At 55.0% G+C, this 27,131-nt stretch overlaps 2 protein-coding genes across 3 annotated transcripts; both read left to right on the top strand.

Annotated features, from left to right (window-relative positions):
* The first annotated feature begins 6,596 nt into the window (after nucleotides 1–6,596).
* Nucleotides 6,597–13,234, top strand: NAA80 (N(alpha)-acetyltransferase 80, NatH catalytic subunit). 2 transcript variants are annotated; one of them, XM_030569451.1, is made up of 2 exons: nucleotides 6,597–6,647; nucleotides 11,838–13,234. In XM_030569451.1, the coding sequence occupies exon 2, from the start codon at nucleotides 12,139–12,141 to the stop codon at nucleotides 13,162–13,164; it is 1,026 nt and encodes a 341-aa protein (XP_030425311.1). In that variant the 5' UTR covers nucleotides 6,597–6,647; nucleotides 11,838–12,138; the 3' UTR covers nucleotides 13,165–13,234. The 2 variants fall into 2 exon arrangements, with proteins under 2 accessions (XP_030425311.1, XP_030425312.1); XM_030569452.1 differs by lacking the exon at nucleotides 6,597–6,647 and adding an exon at nucleotides 7,230–8,290.
* Nucleotides 8,297–26,654, top strand: HYAL3 (hyaluronidase 3). Its single transcript, XM_030569450.1, has 4 exons — nucleotides 8,297–9,336; nucleotides 21,978–22,967; nucleotides 25,355–25,444; nucleotides 25,927–26,654. Exons 1-4 carry the CDS (start codon nucleotides 9,325–9,327, stop codon nucleotides 26,359–26,361), a joined length of 1,527 nt encoding a protein of 508 aa, XP_030425310.1. The 5' UTR covers nucleotides 8,297–9,324; the 3' UTR covers nucleotides 26,362–26,654.
* The last annotated feature ends 477 nt before the right edge of the window (nucleotides 26,655–27,131 follow it).

Below are 27,131 nucleotides of genomic sequence, written 5' to 3'. Positions count from 1 at the left end.
TATTGGATATATTTGCAGCATTGTCTGTGACCAAGCTGCGTACTAGACATTTGAATTTTTTTTCACAGTTTGTTATAGCTTTTACTGCTACTTCTTGTAAGTATTCTGCTGTGTGTGCATTTCCTGATATATCAGTTGTTTCTGTAAGGAAGACACTCTTCTTCTGTTGTCACACAAGCACATACAACAAGATTATTGTGGACATTGCTCCACCCATCAAGACTCAGGTTAACAATTTCACCCTCTAGACCTTTTGCACACTGCTCAATTTCTCTTTCATACACTTTATCCAGCAATTTGCCTGCGACATCTGCTCTGTTGGGTGGACTGTATCCTGCTCGTAATGACTGAAACATGTTAATGAAGTATGGGTTCTCAATCATATGGAAAGGAGAGTTTATTGCATAAAACAAACCAGGCAATTTTTTCATCAGTTACCTCTTTTTGTTATCTGCTGGTTCTTATCACAAATTTATATATGGTTGTTTCTGGAAGATGTAGATTTTTGTCCCCTTTTTACTACAGGTGATATACTGTGGTTATGTGACATACATGATGTGACTGAAACACTATCATTGGCAGATAACTCTGAAACTATAGAAAGTATGGTGATCTTGAAGGTGGATAGTCTTCAGAATCCTGTATGTTGAGGGTGGATTCTCCTAAACAAAGTAAGTCAATGCAGTTATTTAATTATTATTACCACACTACTCATTTAGTATTACTCATTGCATTCACTGACACTCACTACTACTTTAAAGGTGAAATTGTAAAAGGAAGATCTGCCTAATTCACCTATTTATTTTTCATCACAACTGCATCTAAAATGATAGTACCACGGAGTAACAACTATATATTTTTTGCTCAAACATGAAAATTCAAGAATAGTCCAGAAGGAAGTCAGGCAGACCTTAGGAAAGAAGTACGAAATAAAAAAGTTTACCAACCTGAAGAGATGTTCCTTTCATCATCTTCAACACAGCTTCCTTCTGAGAAGGAATACTTCTCATGACATTGTTTCATACAGGCAACCAGGCTCTGCATTTCTTTCTTGCACTGTTTGCATTTTGCACACATGCCTGTCTTACCCACAGGTAGAGGAACTTCATTAAAATATTCCCAAACTGGGTCTCTTTTATGGCCTGCTGCCATTATAGGTTTTCCCTTCTAATTATGTAAGCGGGGGAATGGTCCCACTATTGTGGGGAACTTTTCTGGCTTCTGCACTTCCCCGGTGAAGTGGGCGAGCAAAAGGATCTGAGTCCTCGCGCTCACTTCCTTTACCCAGAGGCCTCCCTGCTCTGGAGGAATCCCCTTCCACTCTCCTGTCTGGCATAGTCCTCGTAACCCCAACAAGGCTAGGCCCAGGATTCCTGGGGAGCTTGACCCCCAACCCTGCTGTGGTCACCTAGGACAGAGGCTAGGGTGTCCCCACTCCTGGGTGCTCTCTGCAGTGGAAACACTTCCCTGACCCACTGATCATTACATGCAATTTAAAGAAAATACAAGTTGTTTAATCAACAATTAATTTAAAAAAAAAGAATAAGGACAAATGGGAAAGGTTAAAGGAAAATACATCACCCTGCTCTGTGTCAGGGAAGATTACAAACAGTGTCTCTGGAACGTCAGGGCAGTTCACTGTCTGTTCCTTGTAGGTCCCAGGCTACCTTCTCAGGCCCTGGTTGGCTGCAGGGATGCTGCGGGTCGGACACTTGCTCTGATGGTGGCTTTGGGTGGTGGGACTCTTCTTCCTAGCATCAGCTCCCCCTCGGGTTAAGATCCCCCTCCCAGTCTGACCTGCAGGGACCCTTGGCTGGGGGTGTCTTTCTGCCCTGGGCCCTTTGCCCAGAATACCCCCTTCGCTGGCCCCAGTTGCTCACCACACCTGGCTCTGTGGCTGCAGCTCTGGATCTGATCTCCCTGGGCTGTGTCTCTGGCTCTGTGGCTGCAGCTCTTCCCCCAGGAGGTCTGCTCTGCGGGCTGCTTTTGTGACTCTGCTCCCAGCTCTGACCTGCTTCTTGGGCTGCTTTTCTGGCCCCTCTGGGTGGTGTGGCTCCTCTGCTCCCCAGCTCAGCTTGGGTCTCTGCTTTCTCCTTAGCTCAGCCCCTCTCTGTCTGACTCAGGCAATTCCAGCTCACATGGAGGATGGGACCCTGACGTCCTGACTCCCTGATTAGCCTGTCTGCCCTGTCAATCAGGCTGATCTGGAGCATTGGCCTCTCTCCATTGCCCTTGGGGACTGTCAGTCTCAGGCTCCTGATTTCCCATCTACCCTTCCCCTTTCTTTTAGCGCTGGGAATTAGCAACCAAAACACCCCCGCTGAATGTTAGTAATAGGGTGACCAGATGTCCTGATTTTATAGGACCACTCCTGATTTTTGAGTCTTTTTCTCATATAGGCTCCTATTACCCCTCACCCCCGTCCCGATTTTTCACACTTGCTGTCTGGTCACCCTGGTTGGTAAGCCCCTTACATAGTGAGAGAATGATATGGTAGATCTCAAATCAATGAAGGCTACACTCAGAAAGACCTCAAGACTCCTGGAATATGCTGCTCAGTTTCACTTTTGTTTCTACTGCCTGTCCCTCCCTTCTCACATTTATCTCCAGACTTCTCCTTGTCAAGATCTGTTCTGACCCCAACAATCTTTTATTTATTGAACTTTTTGAAACTGCACTTTTAGAGAGAGGTAAGGTATTGACTCTGTACACAAATGTGTAGACGGACAATAGGGTTGAGGTCTGTTATTTCTCACCTCTGAGTATTATTTATTTAATTATTTAAAACATTTTTGCTATTAAAAAGCATGTTCTCTCTGGAGACACAAATCCACAGTTTGAGAACTGCAAAACTAAGCATCTCTAATGGCATCTTCTAGATCAAGGGTGGGCAAACTTTTTGGCCCGAGGGTTGCACCGGGTTTTGGAAATTGTATGGCGGGTCGGTTAGGAGAGGGGGGCATGAGCTAGCCCCTATCCCGTATCCACCCCCTGCTGCTTCTGGCCCCCTGCCCACCCCCCCGGACTCCTGGCCCATCCAAACCACGCTGTTCCCTGACGGTGCCCCTGGGACTCCTGCCCCATCCACCCCCCCTGCTCCCTGTCCCCTGACCCCTTGACTGCCCCCCACCGCCCCATCCATCTCCTCCTCTCATTCCTCACTGCCCCCCTGGAACCCCTGCCCCATCCAACCCCACCCCTTCTCCCTGACCGCCCCTGGAACCCCTGCCCATGACTGCCCCCCGCTACCCCATCCAACCTCTCCTCCTTCCTGACTTCTCCCCCCGGGGTCCCTGCCCCCATTCAATCCGTTCCCCACTCTCTGACCGCCCTGACCCCTATTCACACCCCCCCCAACCCCCACCCTGAACTCTCCTGCCCTCTATCCAACCCCCCTGCCCCCTGACCCTTTACCGCATTTCTTGGAGCACTGGTGGCTGGCAGCTCTAGAGCCACGCCGCCCAGCTGGAGCCAGCCATGCATTGCACAGCACAGAGACTGCGTCAGTCTGGGCTCTGCAGCTGTGCTGCCCCAGGAGCTCGCCATCCCCCCACCCAGAGCATTGCACCTGCGGTGCAGTGAGCTGAGGCTGCGGGGGAGGGGGAACAGTGGAGAAGGGACCAGGAGGCTGAGCTCCTTGGGCCTGGAGCTCAGGGGCCGGACAGGAGGGTCCCGCAGGCCGAATGTGGCCCGCAGGCCATAGTTTGTCCTCTGTTTTAGACTGAGTCCCACTGGGTGGATAGAAAGATTAACCTAGATAATCTATACATAAGTCCCTGGAATCCCATAAAATTGGGTCCCTAATCCATGAACAATTGGAACTCATTTACAAAATTTGTCTCAAACATTGCATGAATATATTGTCTCATACTATAGAATTGGAATTTATAATATCTATTCCATGATGAGATATTTTTGAGCTATAATATATCTTAATTAAGAATTTAAAGTATTTTATAAAAAATCCTATTTAAGTAAAAAAAATACAATGTTTTTTGTTTAAAAAATAATCATTGATTTTTATCCATCCTGCGGGTGTCAATGGGCAGGGCTGGCTCTAGGCACCAGCTCTCCAAGCATGTGCTTGGGGTGGCACTTTCCAAGGGGCGGCATTCCAGCCCCCTCCCCCCTTGTTTTTTGTTTGGAGCGCAAAAATCTGGGAGCTGGCCCTGAACCAAGATGTTCCCTGTCAGCTGAGGCTGTTAGGCTGAGCTAGAACTGGTAATGCAGTTCTGACTTCAGTGGCTAGATGGCGCTCATGGCAGCCTGAGTTGCACAGGCTGGACTGGATGCATAGCTGTAGCTCAGGAAAGCTCATGCTGAAATAAATTTGTTAGTCTCTAAGGTGCCACAAGTACTCCTGTTCTTTTTGCGGATACAGACTAACATGGCTGCTACTTTGAAACAGGCTGGACTGCAGTTCAGGCTGCCCTGTCGCTGGAGAGCCAGAGCATCATCCCCCCGGAGCTGAGCCCGGGCTGCGGCGGTGAGAAGGGCTCAGCTCCGGACCGGAGGATGATGCTCTCGCTCTCCAACAGCAGGGCAGCCTGAACTGTAGTCCAGCCTGGGTGTGAGGAGCAGGGGAGGGAGGAAAGTGAGGCCCGGGATGCAGGGAGGAGGGAGGGGTCCTGCTGCCGCTGTTGCTCTGAGTCTTCCCAGGGTGGCGTAGCGTTTCCCTGCCTGAGTGGGCTGTGCAGGGTGCTGCCGGGCTGGGCAGGGGGCACGGATCCTGGCTCGCGTGCTGACAGGGCGAGTGGCTGGGCAGACTGAGCTGCCAGGGAGCTGCCCCCTCTGCTGCGTATCTCCCCCACCTTAGCCCCGTGCTGCCTGCCCTGGGTGGGAAGAGGCAGAGCCCGGCTCTGAGCGGGGCAGTGGAAACTGCCCCACCAGGAGACCCCCGCGGCTCGGGCACCTGGGGGGTCAGTGTCTGTCCTCTCAGCTCTGCCTGCACGGGGCTGGGGAAGCAGCTGTCAGCGCCTGCCTCTCTGAGCCCTCGCACCCCCCCATCCTGCTCGCAGCCCCTCCACTTGTACCTCCCCCCCATTGCTCCTTCGCTGCACCTCTTCCCCTTGTACTCTCCCTTCACCTGCACCTCTCTCCTTGTACCCTCCCACACCTCCCCCTTCCCCTGCACCTCTTCTCCTGCAGCCCTCCTGATACCCCCTCTCCTCCTCCGTGAGTACATCACACCCCGCTTCTCTGCCAGTGTAGAGCCCTCAAGCACCCCCACCCCCGCTCCTCTGCCTGAACCCTCTTTACTAGATCCCCATCCCTTTCTGGGTACAAGGTTTGAGGGTTAGTCCCTGTGCCTTCCATGTGCATTTGGAGGACTAAAGATGGGGTTGGGGGTGTCATAAACAGATAGCTAAGGGTTAATGTCTCTTTCACCTGAAACACCTGACCAGAGAACCAATCAGGAAACCGGATTTTTCAACTTTGGGTGGAGGGATTTGAGTGTCTGAGTCTTTTGTCTGCCTGCCTGCTTCCTCTGAGCTTTGGAGAAGTAGTTCTATTTTCTAATCTTTTGTTTCTAAGTGTAAGGACCAAGAGATCAGATAGTAAGTTATATGGTTTCTTTTCTTTGGTATTTGCATGAATATAAGTGCTGGAGTGCTTTGATTTGTATTCTTTTTGAATAAGGCTGTTTATTCAATATTCTTTTAAGCAATTGACCCTGTGTTGTATCATCTTAATACAGAGAGCACCTTTGTATGTATTTTTCTTTCCTTTTATATAAAGCTTTCTTTTAAGACCTGTTGAAGTTTTCTTTACTTCAGGGAAATTGAGTCTATACTCACCAGGGAATTGGTGGGAGGAAGAAATCAGGGGAGATCTGTGTGTGGGTTGGATTTGCTAGCCTGATTTTGCATTTCCTCTGGGTGAAGAGGAAAGTGCTTTTGTTTCCAGAATTGGAAACGGAGAGGGAGTCACTCTGTTTGGATTCACAGAGCTTGTGTCTGTGTATCTCTCCAGGAGCACCTGGAGGGGGGGAGGGAAAAAGGATTATTTCCCTTTGTTGTGAGACTCAAGGGATTTGGGTCCTGGGGTCCCCAGGGAAGGTTTTTCAGTGGGACCAGAGTGCCCCAAAACACTCTAATTTTTTGGGTGGTGGCAGCAAGTACCAGGTCCAAGCTGGTAGCTAAGCTTGGAGGTTTTCATGCTAACCCCCATATTTTGGACGCTAATGTCCAGATCTGGGAATAAGGTTATAACAGGGGGGTGAAATAAAAATAGGAGAAACGGTTTGATCCCCACTGCAAGTGTAAATGGGGATTGCTGTGGTGAACAAGGAGGTCACTTTTTGGGGGGGCAGGGCTGGGGCAGCAGGGGGTGTGGATGGAGGGGGAAGAGAGAGCCCAGGGCTGGGGCGGCAGGGGGTGGGGGAGGGCACTGGTGTGGGGGGAGAGCCCAGGGCTGGGGTGGGGGGGGCAGCCAAAAATGTTTTTGCTTGAGGTGGCAAAAAACCTAGAGCCGCCCGTCAAAGGGCCAGGCCGGGCACCAGTGGCCCGGGCCGGGTGTCCCTAGCCGCCCCGTTCACACGGCCGAGGAGCGGGTTCAGCGCTCGGCAGCCTCCGGCCAGCAGGCGGCGCTGTGACTGCCGCCGGGGAGAGCGGCGGGACGGGACGGGACAGGATGCACGACGCCATGTCAGTACCGGGGCCCTGCGAGGCGGTGGAACGGCGGGGAAACGGGGCCCTGCTCCATGGCGCCCCGCTCGGGCCGTGACTCGGCCCGGCGGCGGGGGGAGGGGAGCCCCGCTCGGGCCGTGAGCCGGCCTGGCGGCGGGGGGAGGGGAGCCCCGCTCGGGCCGTGACTCGGCCCGGCGGCGGGGGGAGGGGAGCCCCGCTCGGGCCGTGAGCCGGCCTGGCGGCGGGGGGAGGGGAGCCCCGCTCGGGCCGTGACTCGGCCTGGCGGCGGGGGGAGGGGAGCCCCGCTCGGGCCGTGAGCCGGCCCGGCGGCGGGGGGAGGGGAGCCCCGCTCGGGCCGTGACCCGGCCTGGCGGCGGGGGGAGGGGAGCCCCGCTCGGGCCGTGAGCCGGCCCGGCGGCGGGGGGGAGGGGAGCCCCGCTCGAGCCGTGAGCCGGCCCGCCGGCGGGGGGAGGGGAGCCCCGCTCGGGCCGTGACCCGGCCTGGCGGCGGGGGAGGGGAGCCCCGCTCGGGCCGTGAGCCGGCCCGGCGGCGGGGGGAGGGGAGCCCCGCTCGGGCCGTGACCCGGCCCGGCGGCGGGGCACTAAACCCACAGGGTGGTCGGGGCGGTTCTGTCTCCCTGGGCCGGCTAGACGCTAGGTCTGGTGACACACTGGCTCTCAGACAGCAGCAGCCCTGTCTGCGCTGGGGAGGGAAACCCGACATATGCCCACAGCTCTCGCTAGTGCTTTGCCAAGAGCACCAGCGGGTAGGGCCCTGCCCTGCACCCGAGCCGTCCCTGGTGGTAGAGGCAGGAAGCTTGGCCAGCCCATGTCTGTGGGAGCCACAACAGGGACACGGTGGTGGGAGCACCCAAAGGGCGTGGTGCTCTGGAGCCTGGTTCTCGGTTACACCCTGGGTGGTTATTTATGCCAGTGCACGAAAGGTGCTGAATGCCACTGAGTCACCATGAGGGAGTTTCACCCACACTTTGCCCTGGCTTAAATGGCTCCACAGGGCAATGGGGAATCAGATGCCCTTTGTGCCAGCGAGGCTGATGCCAAGGGGCTGTGCCAGGCAGGTGTCAGCCCCTGGGGAACAGCCCTGGCCTTTACACCATCTCTGCAGCAGCTCTGGGCATGGGGCCATCCTGGGGGGAAGGGCTAGAGAAAGGGAGCAGATGGGGATGGGAGGAGGTGGGGCTGGATCTGCACCCCTGCAAACCCTGTAGGGCTCATTGACGTAGAGGCACAATGTTGGGCTGCTCTGGGGTCCCCCTACTTCCCTCTTACCCTGAGTAGGGGAGGCTGCTGCCTCTTGGGCCAGGTGCAGGGGGGGGGTCTGATCCCAAGAGGGAGAATTAGGACGAACCTCCAGAGCAGGGGAGCTGAATGGCAGGTACAATGCCCTGGAAGTGGAGCTGTACTTGCTGTGGAGGGGTCTCCCCACTCCTAGGGGAGCAAGGAGGAGCCCTGGTGGCTGACTCAGTCCCCCCACCTCCTAGTCTGCCTCTAATTTCTGTTTCAATGCCAGGGAATGTTTGCAGGGGGCAGCTGGGCCCCCTTCTCACCAGGGACACTGCAGGGGTTTGTCCGTGTATCCAGGCGTGTGTCCACACTTTCCCAGGCTGCACAGACACAGCGCACCTCTGCGCTCTGAGCCATGTAAGCACACCCCCTGTGGGTGCCCACTGGGACCCTGGCAGGGTGAGCTTCCCCCTGGCTGTGCCCTGTGGGTGCCAGCTGGGACCCTGGCAGGGTGAGTGTCACCCTGGCTGTGCCCTGTGGGTGCCAGCTGGGACCCTGGCAGTGTGAGCTTCCCCTGGCAGTGCCCTGTGGGTGCCAGGTGGAAGCCTGCCAGGGTGACCGTCCCTCTGGCTGTGCCCTGTGAGTGCCTGCTAGGACCCTGGCCAGGTAGGTTCACTAGACAGGTAGGCCTATCTGTACATTGGTCCTCCTTTCTCCCCACTCTGCTGCCCTGAAGCTTGGTCCGCCAGGGGCTTGTGTTATCAGCATAGCAGTTTTGGGAGTGCTCCAGGTACCATAGTGAATACTCCCTGTTTTAACTCTTTGTATGCCCTGGGCCTTTGTGCTGGGGTCTTGTTTTTATTTGAAGGTTGAAGGTGCCAGGCTGAAGCCCCAGAGACCAGGTCTAGCTCAGCCAGTGCCAGGGCAAGCTCTCTTCTCACTGTGCTCCCTGGATGTGCCCCGCACTGACAGCTGTGAAGGGAACTCTGTCTCTACCACGACCCCCCTTCTTGGCCTTTGTGCTGAGGCTGCCCGTAAGGGGCTGGTTTGTGCCCACACGATGGCTCCATGGGGAGATCAGGCTGAGAACCCACCAACTCGGCCACCTTTGAACTGATGTCCTGCCGTGCCCTACCTGGTTTTTAGGAGCCCCCAGCTAGCAGAGCTTTTCAGGACCGTGTGGCAGCGCTGGGGAGGGGCTGCCCCACACCAATTTCCATTCCAGGTCTGTGGGCCAAGGGCTTGTTCTGTATTTAAACAGACACGTCATTCAGGGCTGGGAAGCAGAACTGGGTGTCAGTGTCTGTGGTTGGCTGGGGAATGTGCAGCTTCCTGTGAGGTGCTTGTGAAAGAGGCTGGACAGTGTCTCTGGGGCCTCAGTCAGAGCAGAGTCTCTGAGTTGATCCCCAGGCAGGGAGGAGACGCAGAGCACAGGAGCTCGACGGGCATTGATGCTGGGCAGGGTGAGTGGACACCCAGCAGAAACATGCTCCCCGGCTAACAGAGCTGACTGGGTCTCCATAGTGCTTGGGAGCCAGGAATTCCTGGAATCTCTTCTCAACCCCACTATTGGCTCTGGACATGCCTCATGCCTCAGTTTCCCCAGTGGGGGTGATGATACCTAGCCTGCAGAGGGGATTGGGAGGCTGGCTTTGCTCCTGGCAGGTCTGAGACGGGGCCTGGCATAAAGGGGGATGCCATTGGCTTTACTTTGAGGCCATTCCCCAGTGCCTGAATGGGTATTTTGATTCTCACTATGAAGTTGAAATGGAGCAATGGCAAAGGCAGGCTGGAGAATGGGGCTCGTCTGCGGAGATGGCTGAGGCTGTGATAGCTCCTCCCCAGAACAGGGCGCCTCCTCATTTGGGCCTTTTAATACGAGGCTGGATAAAGAAAGCCCTGAAGATGAGGCTGTGGCTCAGGGTGAGGGGATCTGAGCTGGGGTTGGCTGCATCAGGGTGGATTGTGCAGTTACTATGAGATACAGGACAGTCAGATCTGGGCTCTCCCAGGTCAGAAGACGTTAGCCTGTCTCAGGACTGAGCTGCAGCGGGGCTGAGAGCCTGTCCACTTGCTGAGGCCAGGCCCTTCTCTATCTCCAAATGCTGGTGGGGAAGCACAGTTGTTGCTATCGGACTGTATTGAGAAAACTGCTTAGCTGGTGGTTCCTCTTGCAAACTGCCTGTGGCTTCCCAGAGCCCGCCGGCTCCTAGCAAGGGGAACTAGCCTGGGGGAAAGGCGCCTGCCAGTGCCAGGAAATTCAAGCATCTTCAGAGTGGTGCCAGGGGGCGCTGCCAGGGGTGGGCTGGTCCCTGTAAGTCCTGGACAGAGGACTGCAAATGTTTGCTCTGTCTCCTCTCAGGGTTTTTTAAAGTGACTTTAGTGCTGATGAAAGGTGCTGGCCTGACTAACCTGCCGACTGATGCTCTGATAATGGGAGAGGCTGGGCTGGAGCAGCTGGGATTCCCCCATATCAGCCAGCACCCCCTGCCCTGCTCCCCAAAGCGCCTCCTGCTGAGAGAGGCTGGGGCTGGAGTAGCTAGGACCCCCCCCCCACCAGCCACCGCCCCCTGCCCCGCTCCCCGAAGTGCCCCTTGCTGGGAGAGGCTGGGGCTGGAGTAACTGGGAGATCCCCACAGCCAGCATTCCTGGCCCATCCCTACATCGCCCCCTGCTGGGAGAGGCTGGGGTCTTTTCAAGGCGCCTCTAAATCCAGTGAGCGGATGGCTCAGAGGAAGTCATGGTGGTGACTGTGCATGTTGCAATTTCACAAGGTTTGTGACCCAGCCAGAGTGGAAGAAGGGGGGGGGGAGGGCGCGGGGTGAGGATTTCACTGCATCCCCAGGCCTATCTGCTGGGCTGTGACCAGCTGGCTCAGTGCCAGTGGGGGGCGGGGTGTGACTCTGGGAGGCAGGGACGCTCTAGCTAAACTGTCTGCTGGCGAGATGCAGCCTTTACCGTGCTCTGTCTCCTCTAGCTTGGGTGCACAGGTGGTTTGTGTGGGTCTGATCCAGCTGCCTGACAGCAGCCCCTGAGATGAGCTGGCACACAGGAGAGGTACCCCGTATGCCATGGCTTGTTGCCATCTCCTGGAGGGCACAGGCGGCCTCCATTAAAGTAGGCATCAAGCCTCAGTGTGGGTAGGGTCCGTGCATGCGTCTCCTGGGTTTAAAGCTCGGCACAGGCCACAGCTGAGATGGGGCAGGGACCTCCTCGGTCTGGAACAGACGGTGCCCATCTGGAACGGACTGTGCTTCTGGCATGGCCCCTTCCCACTTCGCCCAGCCCAGCCTGACACAGCCCTCTCCCTCTTTGTCCTGATGGTCAGGACGAGGCCCTCTCAAGTGGGCAGCAAGGGCATGCATGCATGCAATGAGTTGGTGGTTCTCACTCTTGTGTCCCGATCACAGAACCTGGCATCGCCGTTGGCACTGATCAGCCTCATTGGTCTCAGCAGTGAGGACTCGACCAGCCCCAGAGTCCAATCTCCTGTGCAGACTACAGAGTCCCAACTCTTCGTCTATGCAGGAGCAGGGCACCTGGCCTGAGATGGCTTTAGGCCACCTTTGCCCTCCATGTACACTTGGACCAGCTGTCACCCACCCCTGGATGTAAGCTAGAGCGTCCTTGGGGCTGCTTTACACTCTGTGTCCCTGGTCCCTAGGGGCCATCTGCCAGGTGTGACCAGCCAGAGCCCAACACTCTTTGGCCCATACCCCTTTGCTGGGCCAGGGAAGGGGACCAGTGCAGCTCAGCTGTGGCAGCTCTGTGACCCAGCTGGTATTCCTCCAGCACCTTCCTGCCCCATTTATTATCCCTTTCTCTAATAGATGTGGTATTTATAGGGCTAGTTTTGTGGGTGGATTTTCAAATGCTCATCCAGAAATGGAAAAAAATAAAAGGAATAAACTCTCCAGGTGCCAGATGGAGGGAGATGGTGACAGCTCTGCTTTGTTTCCATCAGCTCTTGGTGCAAGACGACCCATAGCACTTACTGAATCCTTGCAAGACTGGGTGTGCGTCTGGTTGGATTTGCCTGGGGGGAGTTTCTCTTTCCCCCTCCCCGGGGGCCTGATGTCTCCATGTCCCCCCGCAATCTACCCAAGGCCGGTGGGACTGGCCCGTTGCCGTGATCGTTGGAATTCCAGCAGCAAGGTTGCATCTGGCTGTGCGCACCCGCCCAGGTGTCTCGTGGCTTTGGGGAGTGGTGCTAGCTCTCTCTGACTTGCAAAGCTTTGCTCGCTTGGTCTTCCGTGGTGGGAAGAATGGGCTCAGTTTCAGAGCTGCTCACGGCAGTTCCTCTTCACCAGAGGCCGGATCTGGTGGAAGTCTGCGCCGAGCTCATCAATGAAGAGTGGAAGAAAAGCAAGACCTCTCGCATGTACTCACTCCAGAAGTCCACAGACAGCTTCCCCATGTGCCTGGTGCTGATTAAAACCCAAAGGGCCACAGAGGCTGCTGAGGAAAGGAAGATGGGAAAGACCCAGCTCCTTGGGCATGCCAGGTTGTCCCGCGTAGTCAGCCAGCCCGAGAGCTTGTTTGTGGAAACGGTAGTGGTTTCCAGGGCGCTGCGGGGACAGGGGTATGGCCGGAAGCTGATGGAAGCCACTGAGCGCTACGCCAAGTCCCGTGGCTTCAGGCACCTGCATCTCACCACACATGACAAGCAGCACTTCTATGCCCACCTGGGCTACACCACATCTGAGCCGGTGCAGAGCATGGGATTCATGAGCTCCCTGGTCCCCATGGAGTTCCTGCAGATGTTCTCCAGCCCCCCTCCTCATGCTAGAGCACCTGCTTGGGGACTGGGAAAGTCCAGCCCCACCACCTCCCATCTTAACAGAACTTCAGGAGCCAACCTGCCTCCACTACCGTCCTCCACACCCCCTGTCCAGTGCACCACCATTGTGTGCCCACCACCACCTCTGCCACCATTGCCACCATCTCTGTCTCCACTGACCTCTTTAAACTCTTCACAATCTGCCATTCCTCCTCCACTCTCCTTGCCACCTTCACCTCCCCATGCTTCCCCTTTCCATTCCAAGACTGCTGCTCCTGGGCTTCCCCCACCACCCCTTTTACCTGCACCAGCTGCCCATGTAAGCTCTGCACACTTTCTGCCCCCTCCCCCTGGTCCTCCACCACGCCTCCTCCCTCTGCCAGGCCAACCAGGTTCTGGCCCCATCGCCTCCAGTCCAGCAGGGAAGGAGCCCTATGATCACAACCTCCTGGAGACACCATATCGCGACCTCAGAGGGCTCCCCATCTTCTGGATGAAGAAGGACATTTGACTCCTGCACAGTGTGCCAATGAGCTGCTGATTAAAAGTTGGGAGTGGGGAGAACTCTCCCCCGCACCTTACCCACTGCTTGGTTGTTTTAGTTTTGATTGGGCTACTACAAACTCCAGGGGCTTGGGGGGTGGGAGTCCAAATCCCATTCATTCCCTTTTGGGCGATCTGCCATGTTCACTTGGGTAAATCAGGGAGCCTGTATCTCTTCAGAGAGACCCTGCAAATCTATAATGTAGAGATACTCACGCGAGCTGCCTCCTTGGATCATTGGGGAAGCAGCTGGAGAAATCTCTAGCAGCAGCAGGGCTGGCCTTATGATGGGCCCCCCCCAAGCTGCTGGGGTAGGGAAATCAGCAAGTGGCCTACTCTATTCCCATTGCCAGAGGTGCCATGTTCACCTGGGTAAATCAGGGAGCCTGTATCTCTTCTGGTCCAGCCAGAAGGGGATTTCTACAGAGAGACCCCGCAAATCTATAATGTAGAGAGACTCACGTGAGCTGCCTCCTTGGATCATTGGGGAAGCAGCTGGAGAAATCTCTAGCAGCAGCAGGGCTGGCCTTATGATGCCCCCCCCCCCCCCCAAGCTGCTGGGGTAGGGAAATCAGCAAGTGGCCTACTCTGTTCCCATTGCCAGAGGGAAAGGCCAGATATGGGACATTGGGCTTGGAGCTGAAAGTATCTTTGCAAAGGGATTGCCCAGGCCTGCTCCTTGTGTGTCCAAGGCCGATCAGCTAAGAGCCCAGGGCCAGCGCTATCATTTAGGCAGCCTAGGCAATCACCTGGGGCGCCAGAATAATTGGTGGACGCTGTTTTGCCGGAGGGGGTGGCAGGTGGCTCCGGTGGAGTTGCCGCAGTGGTGCCTGCGGAGGATCCGGTGCTCCGCGACTCCGGTGGAGCTGCCGCAGTCATGTCTGCGGACGGTCGGCTGCTTGTGCAGCTCCAGTGGACCTGCAGGCATCACTGCGGCAGCTCCACCGGAGACACGGAGCACCGTACCCTCTGCAGGCACCATTGCGGCAGCTCCAGCGGAGCTGCGGGACCAGCGCACAGGGCGGCGAAATTGCCATCCGCCTAGGGCGCTCAAACCCCTAGCGCCGGTCCTGTAAGAGCCCCACTAACAACTGCGTGGGGCTGGTCCTTGTGCATTGGTGATGAAGCTCTGGTGGGTTACACCTGTGCCAAACCTGGCTGGTCATGTGCCCAGTTCCAGCAGGAAGGGGAGGGATAGCTCAGTGGTTTGAGTATTGGCCTTCTAAACCTAGGGTTGTGAGTTCAGTCTTTGAGATGGACATTTAGGGATCTGGGGCAAAAATCTGTCTGGGGATTGGTCCTGTTTTGAGCAGGGGATTGGACTAGATGACCTCCTGAGGTCCCTTCCAACCCTGATATTCTGCAATTCAGCAAGGGCAGGAGAGCACCATGGCTGGCTAAGCAGGAGGGTGCTGATCTCAGAACCTGTGAGGCCTGTGGTTTGTGGATCGCTCTTTGGGGCATAGGTGCCCAGATGCATGACCTGGGGATGCAGTGTGCATGCTCAGAGGCAGAAACAGAAGTGCCCAGGGAACTTTTAATTTGAAAGTTTTAGGTGCCAAACAAGTTTGGACACCTACAGAGATCGGGGGTGGGGGCAGTGGTTTTGTGAATCCCTTATTCAGGTGTCTAAAGTGGCAGTTGTGTCTAAAGTCCTATTGTGAATCTAGCCCAAAGGGCTTTACAGAGGAGGTCAGGATCATTAGCCCCCTTTCACAGATGGGGAAACTGAGGCACAGAGCAGTCAGTGACTTACCCGAGGTTACCCAGCTAGCCAAGCTAGGAATAGAGCCCAGGCCTTCTAAGTCCCACTCCAGTGCTCAACCCACTAGGCTACACTGCAGGGGCTTATGGCCAGCGCAGAGGGGAAGATGCCTCTCTTTCAGGGGCCCCCCACAACCTGCTCCCTGGGCTGGGATCTGCCATCACCCTGAGCTACTGCAGCTAATAACAGGCACATTCCAGGTGAGACACAGGGAGGGCCTGGGACACTGCCAGGCCATCCATCTTACAGCCAGATCCCCTGGGCGACAATCACATGCAGGTGCCCATACAGGGCAGACAAGAATATCTGCAATGTGTGAGGTACACGGGGAGAAGACAGTGGTGGCCACTGTATTGCTGCAAATAGATCATTTGGGAGGCATTTATAACTAGGCATCGGACGGACTGGAAGAAGTTCTTGGGGTGCTTTACGTAGAGGGATGGTGGGTGGGTGTCAGAAGGGCATCCCAGCTGTCATCAAGAAGGTTCCACCCTTATTGTTCAAGAGAGGACAGGCTGACTGGAGGGGGCATCCTCCGACCCATCGCTCTTCTGTCACTTCTTCCCTCATCTCTTTGGTTGCCAGCTTCTAGTCTGACTCTCTCTCTTTGGAGGGGAAACCCAAAATGGAGAATGGGTTATTTTAAAATAAGCCCCTCCCAGGGGCCAGGTTAATTGAATTAGAGGTGGAGTTAAAGTCCTATATATACAGGTGGGAGAGCAGTAAGGGTTAGTTCCAGACCCATCTGCCAACAACCCTCCTATGTCGCTCAAACTGTGTCATGTGACTCATGGATTTCAAGGCCAGGGTGGTCCCTTGTGATCATCTGCTGACTTCCTGCATGATACGGGCCAGAGAACTGCCCCATGACAATTCCTAGAGCCAATCTGGGTTTAAGAATTGTTTGTGATGGAAGGTCCAGGACCCTGGGTCAGTTGTTTTAGGGGTTAATTGCAAACGATCCTGTACTGGGCGTGTGCTAGATGGCACAATGGGACAATTGACTCATGACAGGCTTCACTAAGATGTGAATTTCCCCAGGCTAATGGCTGGGAAACCCCATTGTGAAAGCCTGTCTTGCAAGGAAGGGAGTAAATGCAACTTTCAGCAGACCAGGCGAGTGCCTCACCAAAAGGCCTTTGATCTGACTGTTGGTGCAATCGTGATGGGTTCTGACCCACAAGGCTGCTTCATGATATGCTGGGAACCATTTGGCAACTTGTTTCGTAACCAAAGGGAAGTCTTGGTAATGTCAATTTTTGCCACAGCTCTGTCTGCTCTTAACTGTGCTGAGGTGGGGAGAAGCAGCTGGTTTTGTGTGTATAGGGGGCTGGGCTTAGCAAGGGATTGCTCTATACCAGGAGTTGGCAACTTGCAGCACACATGCCAAAGGTGGCACGCGGGCTGATTTTTAGTGGCATGCTGCTGCCAGCCGGGGTCCTGACCACTGGCCCCATTCAGCCCTCTGCCGGCCTGGATTATGGAACCCCAGACCAGCAGCGGGAGGAGCCACTTAGCCTGCTGCTGCTCTGGGATCCCAGCCACTGACCCCTTGCCAGCCAGGGTCCTGGTCGCTGGGCCCACTCAGCCCGCTGCCAGCCTGGATGGACGGAACCTGGCTGGCAGCCGGCTGAGTGGGGCCAGTGGCTGGGACCCTGACTGGCAGGGGCCGGCGGATGGAACCCCAGACTGACAGTGGGATGAGCTGCTCAGCCTGCTGCCAGTCTGGGGTCCCAGCTGCCAGCCCCTTGCCAGCTGGGGTCCTGGCTGCCAGCCCTGTTCAGCCCTCTGCCGGCCTGGATTAAGGAACCCCAGACCAGCAGCAGGATAAGCCACTTAGCCCACTGCCAGTCTGGGGTCCCGGCTGCCGGCCTCGCTCAGCCCGCTGCCAACCTGGATGGACAGAACCCGGGCCGGCAGCTGGCTGAGTGGGGCTGGTGGCCATGATCCTGGCTGTCAGGGGCCAGTGGATGGAAACCCAGACTGGCAGTGGGATGAGCCGCTCAGCCTGCTGCCAGTCTGGGGTCCCAGCTGCCAGCCCCTTGCCAACTGGGGTCCCAGCCGCCAGCCCTGCTTAGCCTGCTTCCGGCCTGGATGGACAGAACCTGGGCCAGCAATGGGCTTAGTGGGGCTGGCGGCTGGGACCCCAGCTGGCAAGGGGCCGGCGGACGGAGCCCGCTGCTGGTCTGGGGTTCCATCTGCTGCCCAAGCTGCCAGTCTGGCACGCAAAACCTTAAATTAATGAAGACTTGGCACATCACTTCCCAAAGGTTGCTGACCCCTGCTCTATGCACAGAAAAGAATTAGATTTGTTCATGGAGGCCAGGTCCATCAGGTCCAGGCTGTTAAATGAGATGACCAGGGACACAATGTCGTGTTCCAGCTGTCTCTAAACCTGCAGATGCTGGGATTGGACAATAGCGGATGGCTTACTCATTAATTGCCCTGTTCTGTTTGTTCCCTCTGAAGCACCTGGCATGGATGCTGCCAAAGACAGGATACTGGGCTAGATGGACCATTGGTCTGACCCACTATAGCTGTTCTTATGAGTGTAACTGGGTTCTTGTAAGCGGAGATGTGCTGAAATTATCTGAAAGTATAATGTGGCTCTAAGTATTCACAAGGGAGATGGGCCCACACTGGCTGTAATCTGGAGCTAGGTGCTTTGGATAAAATGGAACCAGCATTAGAACCACCCTGGAACCAGCATTGGAACCACCCCTGTTTTTTCTCAAGAAAAACCAAACCTGGCCCCCTTGGCCTACGGTTACTATACAGGAGTCATTTCCCCCACTGGTGAAATGCATCCACTTCTGGGGTGGTAACCCCTATCTCTGTTGTGGGCCGACTGGATCCACTCCTGTCCAGTAGACTGGAGTCACCAGGATCAAGGTTCCTTTGTAGGAGGCAGCACTCTCTGCAGAGATCCATGTTCTCATGTGATGAGGGGAATCCCCCAGGAGCCTCCTGCGCACTTGTCCCCTGCACCTGGGAGGGGAGCAGCTCTAATGGGGAAGCACTGTTGACATGCAAGGTGGCAATGGGGTTTGCCGTGGCTGTAGCACTTCTGAACCCTAGTGACAACACCAGGAGAATTGGAGTGTCCTGCTCTGTGGGGAGCTTGCTTCTGATGATGTGCTTTATATGCAGAGTTGCTTAAGGGCATATGTAACCCATACTGGGGAGAGCATGTCTGTCTCCCTCTAGTGGCTGGTTCACATAAGAGGCTAAAAGTCTACTACAGCTGCCTGCTAAGAGGTATTTCTTTAGCTCAAATAGTGCTTGTGCTTCTAGTGCCATCAATCAAACCCCGCTAAGGGCTCAAGCGGAACTAGCTACATGCACGCTGGTCCTGTAGGGTTGTTGGGGGCACAGGGGCTGCACACATTGGTTTGCTATTGTAGGGTCATTTGTTAGCACTGGAATTCACACACTAGGGTGTTATTACAGAGTTTCTCAAGGGCTGGATGTTGCATGTGAGTTTGTTATTGTAGCGTTGCTTGAAAGTGCTGGGCTATACACATGTGGATTTGTTATTGTAGGGTTGCTTGGAAATGCTAGACTATACACACACAGGCTTATTATTGTAGGGTTGCTTAGAAGTGCTGGGCTATACACACATAGGTTTGTTATTGTAGGATTGCCTGCAAGTGCTAGGTATTGCACTTGGGTTTGTTATTGCAGGGTCTCCTGAGCGAGCTGGGCTGCTGATGCGAGTGCAGTGTATAGGTAAGTGTTGGAGTGTTTGTGCTGGGAAAACACAGACCTAGAGTAACTGGGGCTGTGAAAATAGATGGGGGAAAAGGTAGGTGACATTCAAGCAACAAGGTCAGTTGTAACTGAGCTCTGAGCAGCAGACTGGGGGGGATTAGAGCCTGTCTCTGGGGTGCCAGGAGGCAGTGCGAGCCAAGGCAGTGCATTCTGGGGGGATTAGAGTGCGGCTCTGGGCTGTCATGCGGCACCTAAGACCGATCTGGTTCCTAATCTTCTCTCTCCGAAGATATCTCTGTTGCAGCTGGGAAGTGGCAAGCAGGCATTAGCTGCCCTGGCCACATGCAGCTAGGCCTGGTCCAACGCCTTGGATCAGATGGGGAGAGTCAGAACTGTTCTGGACCCCATCCCCCACCTTGCATTCACCTCGCTGGTCATTGGCGCGACCGCAGGGAGGGTGCATCTGAGCTGGCTGGGAAGGGGGCAGTGGCATGGCTTGTGCATGAGTGGGAACATGGTATTTAATGCTCCCTGCTGGTGCTGCGGCTTACAGGCAGCCTGAACATTATGCGCCCAACTCCCAGTGGTGCCTAACTGCCCTCTGCAAACAGTGGTGCAAGTAGAAATCGTTTCTTGCTGGTACTGCACTCATGGAGGGACGCAAGGGGGGGGGCACAGACCCTCCATGTAACTCCTTCTTGCCCTGCTCCCAGCCTGGGAACCCCATGCTCTCCCCGTCCCCTCTGACACCCCTTTTTGCATATACAAACATCAACATGCTTAACTACTCACTTTTGCCCAGATATATAGTATTCAGTCTGTTTATATGGAATATGGGAGTTTGGTGAGGAGCCATTTCATCATAGGTCTGACTTATTAAAAGACAAATTTTAAGTAGAATTGTATCCTAAACTGCTTTATGGTATTGTACCCAGACATTGCATTTCAATGGGGAATCCAACTTCCTTTACAGGAACAGTTTCAGAGGGGTAGCCATGTTAGTCTGTTCCTATAAAAACAACTAGGAGTCCTTGTGGCACCTTAGAGACTAACAAATTTATTTGGGCTTTTGTGGGCTACAGCCCACAATAAATTTGTTAGTCTCTAAGGTGCCACAAGGACTCCTCGTAGTTTTTATAGGAACAGACTCCTGAAACTCTTACCAGTCCACAAAAGTGGTCCATAGTCATGCAAATAGTCCCATTGGGACTGATCAAATGATTAAGAGTTTACAGGATTAGGTTCAAAGTTTGTAAATTGTTCTGGATGAAACTGACAATGCCTGAGCTGTCAGATCAGAAGGAGCTTCATTCGAATAAAGGTGGGCAGATGTGTGGTAAATTGTAGCTCCGTTGCTAAAATGAGGAACATATTTTCAGCTAAGTTCTTGGCAGATTCCTGAGGCAGCTGGTTTATGGCCATCAGTGTCCAGCATTATAATCTTCACTTGTAGTTCTCTCACCCACAAAGCTGGAAAATGAGGCATTTGTTTTCCTTGTTTTGCTGCTCCAGTTCCAGTTAACAAAATGTGTATTAGACTAGTTTGGCTGCAAAGAAGGATTCTGTGTACACTGGGGACAGCACCTGATTCCCATCAGGCTGCAGAACTGGGCTGACATCACAATCCAAACATCCTCTGGTCTGTGCAAGCAGAGGCATTCCTCTAATGATTTGGACTTGATGTGATGCAGTATGAATGTCATAGATAATTCAGACCAATGGGGAGAAACAGAATCAAAACCACTGTTTAAACATCTTCTCCCCCCCCCCCCCCACCCCCAGGACTCCTGACCAATGTAACAGCACAATATATGCTAAAAAACTTAAACAAAGCCTTTGTTTACATTTGTTAGCATATATATTGTGCTGTTAAAGCCATTTAAAGAATGTTCTCCCTAGCCCTGTTCTGCTCCTTTAAGGAGCAGAGTGCAGCCCCACCTCGCCCTCCGGAGTGGGGAGCTAGCCCCAAGTCTTTCTCGTACCCCATACCCGCTAAAAAGCTCTTGCTGGTACAGCATACTGGAGGGTACTGCCCTACTTGCACCCCGGCCTGCAAATCTCCCCTTAGGTGGTTCCCCCAGCCTGAGCTTTTTGGTGCCCACTCACAACCATCTATATACCCTGGTATGGAGGGGCACCAGCAGAGAGAACCTGGCATTGCCCTTAGCCACGTGCAGTTGAGGCCTGGACTGCAGATCAGAGCAATGGCAGGAGACGAGAATGTGGCTGTTTCTTTGTAGGAGGTTTTCCAAGATCGGGACCCCATCATCAGGGCCGTCCCTAGGGGGGGTGCAGAAGTGATGAATTTGTCACTTCTGGGACTGACCCGTCACTTCTGGGACCAGTCGTGCTGGCCAATTGTGTCAGCCTGTGGGGCCCCCAAAGCACAGGGTCTGGAGTGGTCACCCCGATTCGCTGTACCCTAGGGATGGCTCTGCCCATCATACATAATAAGAGACACTCCCTGCCCCAAAGAATTTAAGGCCCAGATCCACAAAGGTTCCCAGCTTCCATTGAGAACTAGGAGCCTTAGATCCTCTCGTGCATCCCAGCCTGGGAGCTGCACCCAGACAGGCCAAGCAGGGGCTCCTTTCCTGGGGCACTGATCTGAGGGTGATGCTGCTTGCTGGTGTCAACTGGGAGTTCTGGCTCTTTCCCTGTGGAGAGCGAGTCCCTGGTCCAAGTATGATCTGGTGGGAAGGCCAGGTCAGAGGTGAGGTCCAGTCCAAGGGGCAGGAAACAGTGGAGACAGCATCATGGGGGCAGACAAAGCCCAGGCTGAAGGCTGGCTGGGATGCACTAATACAATCAGAGAAACACCACCTATAGGTTTCAACACCCATTACACCTGTAATTTGGAAGGGAAAACAAACGACGAGGAGGGACCGACAGCAAACTAAGCCATGGGGTTTTATGCTTCTCAGTCCTGGGGCATAATTTGCACAGCTGTCCTTTCCAGTAGCCCTTTGGCGCCCCAACAGGCTCAACCACAAGCTGACCTTGGGCAGCCTCAGGATGTAGCAAGAAGAGACCAGTTCTCAGCTGGCATCAGGTCCTCCTTAGCCTGACGTGGGTGACATGGGTTGGGGCCTTTCCCCAGGATTCCAGGGTGACCTGCCACAGTCTGTCCTAGGCACAGATTGTGTTGGTTGCTCCCATTGTCATGGGTGGAGCTCAAAGGAGAAGATGTGGGGCTGAGAGAGGAAGCCGTGGTCCCCATAGTGTTAGACCAGGCATGGCCCCCTGGTCTCACCTGGTCTCACCCCCTGGTCTCACCCCGCCTCTGATTTGCTCTCTCCTTGTAGGGTGTTCATTCAGGAAGGAAGCAGGAGGGGGTCTGGACCGGACGTAGTTGCCGAACGTCCACCATGACTCTGGGCCTAACTGTCTGGCCCTGGGTCCTGTTCTGCCTCGGAGCCATCCTGCCCTCAAGCTCAAGAGGGCGCAGTTGGGAGAGTGCATCCGCCAGCCCCCTTCTCCAGCACGAGCCATTTGTGGTGGTGTGGAACATGCCCACGGCCCGGTGCCACCAGCGCTTTGGGGTTGCCCTGCCTCTCGAGGACTACGCCATCGTGGAGAACCAAGGCAATGCATTCCAGGGCCAGAACATGACCATCTTCTACAAGAACAAGTTTGGACTCTACCCCTACATCTCCCCGGAGGGCAAATACTACAATGGGGGGATCCCCCAGAAAGTCCGCCTCAAGCAGCACCTAGAGAGGGCCACGGCGGAGATCACCCAGCTCCTGCAGCCAGACTTCCACGGGCTGGCCGTGGTTGACTGGGAGGAGTGGAGGCCGCTATGGAGACGGAACTGGGGCCCTAAGGCAGTGTACAAGGAGGCCTCTGAGCAGTGGGTCTGGGAGAGGTTCCCAGACATGCGTGCCAAGAAGCGAGTCTACTTGGCTGAGGTAGAGTTTGAGGGAGCAGCCCAAGAGCTCATGGAGAGGACGCTGGAGTTGGGGAAAGAGCTGAGGCCCTGGGGTTTGTGGGGCTTCTACAAGTTCCCTGACTGTTTCAACGATAACTGGATGAAGGGGGGGAATTACTCGGGGGAGTGCAATGCCATGGAGGTGCTGCGGAACAACCGGCTCATGTGGCTCTGGGAGGCCTCTACCGCCCTCTACCCAAGCATCTACCTCCCACCCAAGCTTCCGCCAGCCAAGCGCCAGAGCTATGTTCACCACCGCCTGCAAGAGGCCTTCCGTGTGGCACGATTTGGCCTGGAGCAGCCCTTGTCAGTGATAGCATACTCCCGAGTCTCCTATCGGCACTCCACCAGGTACCTGTCCGAGGTAAGAGCCAGGGATTGGGACACAAAGGAGAGAACCAGAGCTGGAGATCCATGTGCTTGGTATCCTGCTCACTGGTAGACTTCAGCCTTCTTGGTGGTTGGGAATAGCCCTGGATCAGCCACTGATGGCTACTAGGTGGTGAAGCTGCACCTCTAGGACAGCCAGGGGCTAGCAAGGGTGGGGCTGTTGTAATCAAGATATGCCCAGTTGACTCAGGCCTTGTCTACACTACACAGTTTTGTCAAAGAAAGTCAGCTTTTGCAGACAAAACAGTGTAGGTGTACGCACTGAAATACTCCCCACCCTGCCGATGTAACTCCCCTGCTATGCTGACATCATAAAACTATTTCAATGAGAGGCTTATGTCGGTGTAGTTAGGACAAGGTAGTGTCTGTGTTAACACTGCCTTCCTTATATCTGATTACTCCTGGGGGGATTCTGCGTGACTGTGCTCCCACAGAAAAATCCCCCCTTGCAGAAAATGTCAGGGAAGCAAAGGGAAGCTACACATTTGGGGAGAGGGGGGTGATCATGGGTATAGTTTTGGGGATATTATTGCCCCCCTCAAAGAGAGGCGAGGCATGGGGGGTACATGGGGTTACATGCCACTGCCCTCCCTCTCCACCCCATTTCTGCAAGTACAGAGCTGCCCAGCTGAAGGAGGCTGTATCTGGGCTCTGCTGACTGCAGCTGAATGCCACCTCCTGGGTCCTAGTGCCAGTCGTGTGCTCACCTTCTGCGTGCTGGGAACCTTCCTGTTTTCTGTGCAACAATGAGTGCCCGCGGTGGGGCTGGGTAAGGGGGAGTGAGGGAAGTGATGGGGTGGGGGAAAGAGGCAGTGGGGAAGGAAAGGGGGTGTGGAATAGGGCATGGGGAGGGGAATGTGGGGGTGAGGTGACAGGAATGGAGAAGAAAAGGGGATAGAGGAATTGAGGTGATCGGGGGTGAGTGGGAGCCTGACATGCAGCGTCCCCTTGGCAGCAGCTGGGGATCCCCTGTTAAGCAGGCCCATCGAACCCTCATCCTGACAAGCCCTGCCCCCCTCCACCTGGACACCTCTGACACCCCTCCCACCAGGCTTCCACCCCACTGAGCCCCAACCAGCTGCACCTGGACCCCCACCTCATCAAGCCCCACTCCCCCAGCACCTGGACACCCTCCATTAAGCCATCCACACCCAGACACCCCCGCTGAGCCACATCTCCCCTCACCCAGACCCCCGCACAGAGCCCCAACCACCTTCACCTGGCTCCCCGACAGAGTCGCATTGCCCCTGCACCTGGAACCCTCCAGTGAGCCACTGTGTATCCAGATCTCCCACTGAGCCGCCTGCACACAGGTCGCCCCACACAGAACCCTCTCACCCCACACCTGGATCCCTCCCACACTAAGCCCCTCCCCACTTGGATCCTGATGCACTGAGCCTGCCCATCCACATCTGGTGCACCCACGGGGCATTTCTGGGGCAGGCCCAGCCCTTGCACCGTCATGGTCTGGTGCAGCTAAGTCACTGTACTGGGGGAGGTGGGGGCTTCAGGGTGATCTCCCACTTCAGTGCAGCCAGTGGCCTGTGCTCCCCACTCCCATGCTGGAGCCACATTTATTTATTGACAAATAAAATTTGCAAAATTTTAAAATTTTATGTGAATAATTTTTAATTTTTTGGTGCAGAATTTCCTGCAGTAACATCTGCTGTTGGCCATCTAATCAATTTCAGGGCTCTGCTGGAGCTGTTCAATTGACAAGAAAGTCGGCTCCTGGCTCCTCAGTCACACAGTCTCCACTCCCTGGATCTGTCCCTCACACTGCCCCTCTTCAGTCATTGGAAGCACTGCACCAACAGAAGGAGGGCAGTGTGGTCATCAGCCACTACAGTAAGAGATGTGGTGGCTGTAAGTCGACCTTACACAGGTGGATTTATCTTTGTAGTGTAGACACAGCCTCAGTCAGTGCAAACCCGGCTTGTTTTGATCTCTACTTAGGGCTCATTGCACATCAGTGACACCGACGGCTGAATAAGGGGCATTGCTCAGTGCAGGTGGGGCCAGGGGCTCATATGTTGCCCCGACAGTGCCATGGGGCTGTGCTGTACTGGGGGCACATGCAGTGTCATGGGGGATGCCAATATCACCTGCAGGCCAACATAAACATTATTTTCACGCCTCGTGGGCGCCCTCAGGACCACGACGCAGCTGTCCGGAACCGGGGGGATACTGATCCCATGGGCACCACATTTCACACATGCACAGATGATGTGTGCCAGTGCATGAGACCAGCAAAGAAAACAGCACTGTACGGTAATGTGCCCCCAGCGACTGTTGCCAAGTTGGTGCCCAAATTTTACTTGTCTAAATGTCCCTTTCTTGTTCCCTTCTTTCCTCGGTCAGGCTGACCTGGTCCATACAATTGGGGAGAGCGCAGCGCTTGGCGCCACCGGCCTGGCACTGTGGGGGGACAACTCCTACTCTCGTTCAGCCGTAAGTACTCCACTTCGCCTGATCAGGCCCTCAGCAGAGCCAGGGGGTAATCACCTAGATACTAAGAGCTGCAATAGTCTGTACGTTCATTTCTGGCTGCACTGCCCTTTGTCCACATGGTATGAACGGTGCCCATCCACGTGGCCCGATGCCTGCATTTACTCACCTATGTGTTAGTCGTAGTGCAAGCAGCTGTGCAGGAGGTATCTGGGAATAGGGACTCACTCTTAGGAGTGTGAGATGAGTGTGTGGGTTAGATCCCTTCCCTGGGGGCCCTGCGTGGCTGGCACTGGCTGCTCCTCTTTCTTGGCAGGGAGGCCCACAAGCCAATGGGCCCTGAGACCTAGCTCAGTTTGGAAGTGAGGTCCCTCCAGGGCAGGGCTGGGGTGTGCTGGTGGGGCAGACAGGTGGCAGCACTTGCTCCCTGGTCATGCCAGCCTCTGCAGCGGAACTGGATGTAAATGTGGCTTTCTGCCCCCCAGGAGAGCTGCAGGAGCCTCCGCCATTACATCACCCACACCTTGGGGCCCTACGTGGTGAACGTGACGTCAGCAGCCCAGCTGTGCAGCCGCCAGCTGTGTCACGGGCATGGACGGTGTGTGAGGCAGCGCCCCGATGAGCTGGGAGCCTTCCTGCACCTTAGCCTGCAGCAGTGGGGAGCGGACCCCGTGCTGACCAACTATGTGGGCATGGACGAGCCGGGCCAGAGGGCATGGGGGCAGTTCTGCTGCCGCTGCTACCGTGGGTGGACAGGAGCCAGCTGTGAGAAGCCAGGGTGGACTGAGCCCATCAGGAGCCCGGACTGCATTGCCCGGGCCCATCATCCTGACATCTGCGTTGCAGTGCGGGACAGAAACACTGCGGGCTCCCAGATCTGCCCTAAGTCTGCCTATGAGGGGAAGACAGAGCTCAGGTGACTGCCTGGATCAGGGAGTGGTCCTGGGACCTCAGCAGGCTCATAGACATGGAACCTGGGGAGAAGGGAGCCTGTGGTAGCGGTGGAAATTCCTGCACTGACACACCCTTTATTCCTGGCTAGATGGCTGGATCTGCCACAGGATGATCAACATAAGAATCCATCCTTCCCTCCCACAAATAAACAATCAATGAATCCATGCTGGGATAGCCCGTTTAAAGGAGAATCATAGAATATCAGGGTTGGAAGGGACTTCAGGAGGTCATCTAGTTCAACCTCCTGCTCAAAGCAGGACCAATCCCCAACTAAATCATCCCAGCCAGGGCTTTGTCAAGCCTGACCTTAAAAACCTCTAAGGAAGGAGATTCCACCACCTCCCTAGGTAACCCATTCCAGTGCTTCACCACCCTCAAGTGAAAAAGTTTTTCCTAATATCCAACCTAAACCTCCCCCACTGCAACTTGGGACTATTACTCCTTGCTCTATCATCTGGTACCGCTGAAAACAGTCTAGATCCATCCTCTTTGGAACCCTCTTTCAGGTAGTTGAAAGCAGCTATCAAATCCCCCCTCATTCTTTTCTTCTGCCGATTAAACAATCCCAGTTCCCTCAGCTTCTCCCCATAAATCATGTGTTCCAGCCCCCTAATCATTTTTGTTGCCCTCCGCTGGACTCTTTCCAATTTTTCCACATCCTTCTTGTAGTATGAGGCCCAAAACTGGACACAGTACTCCAGATGAGGCCTCACCAATGTCAAATAGAGGGGAATGA

The sequence above is a fragment of the Gopherus evgoodei genome, chromosome 7, assembly GCF_007399415.2.
Source record: "Gopherus evgoodei ecotype Sinaloan lineage chromosome 7, rGopEvg1_v1.p, whole genome shotgun sequence".
Taxonomy (NCBI): domain Eukaryota; kingdom Metazoa; phylum Chordata; order Testudines; family Testudinidae; genus Gopherus; species Gopherus evgoodei.
This window is presented reverse-complemented; position numbering and strand designations above follow the sequence as displayed.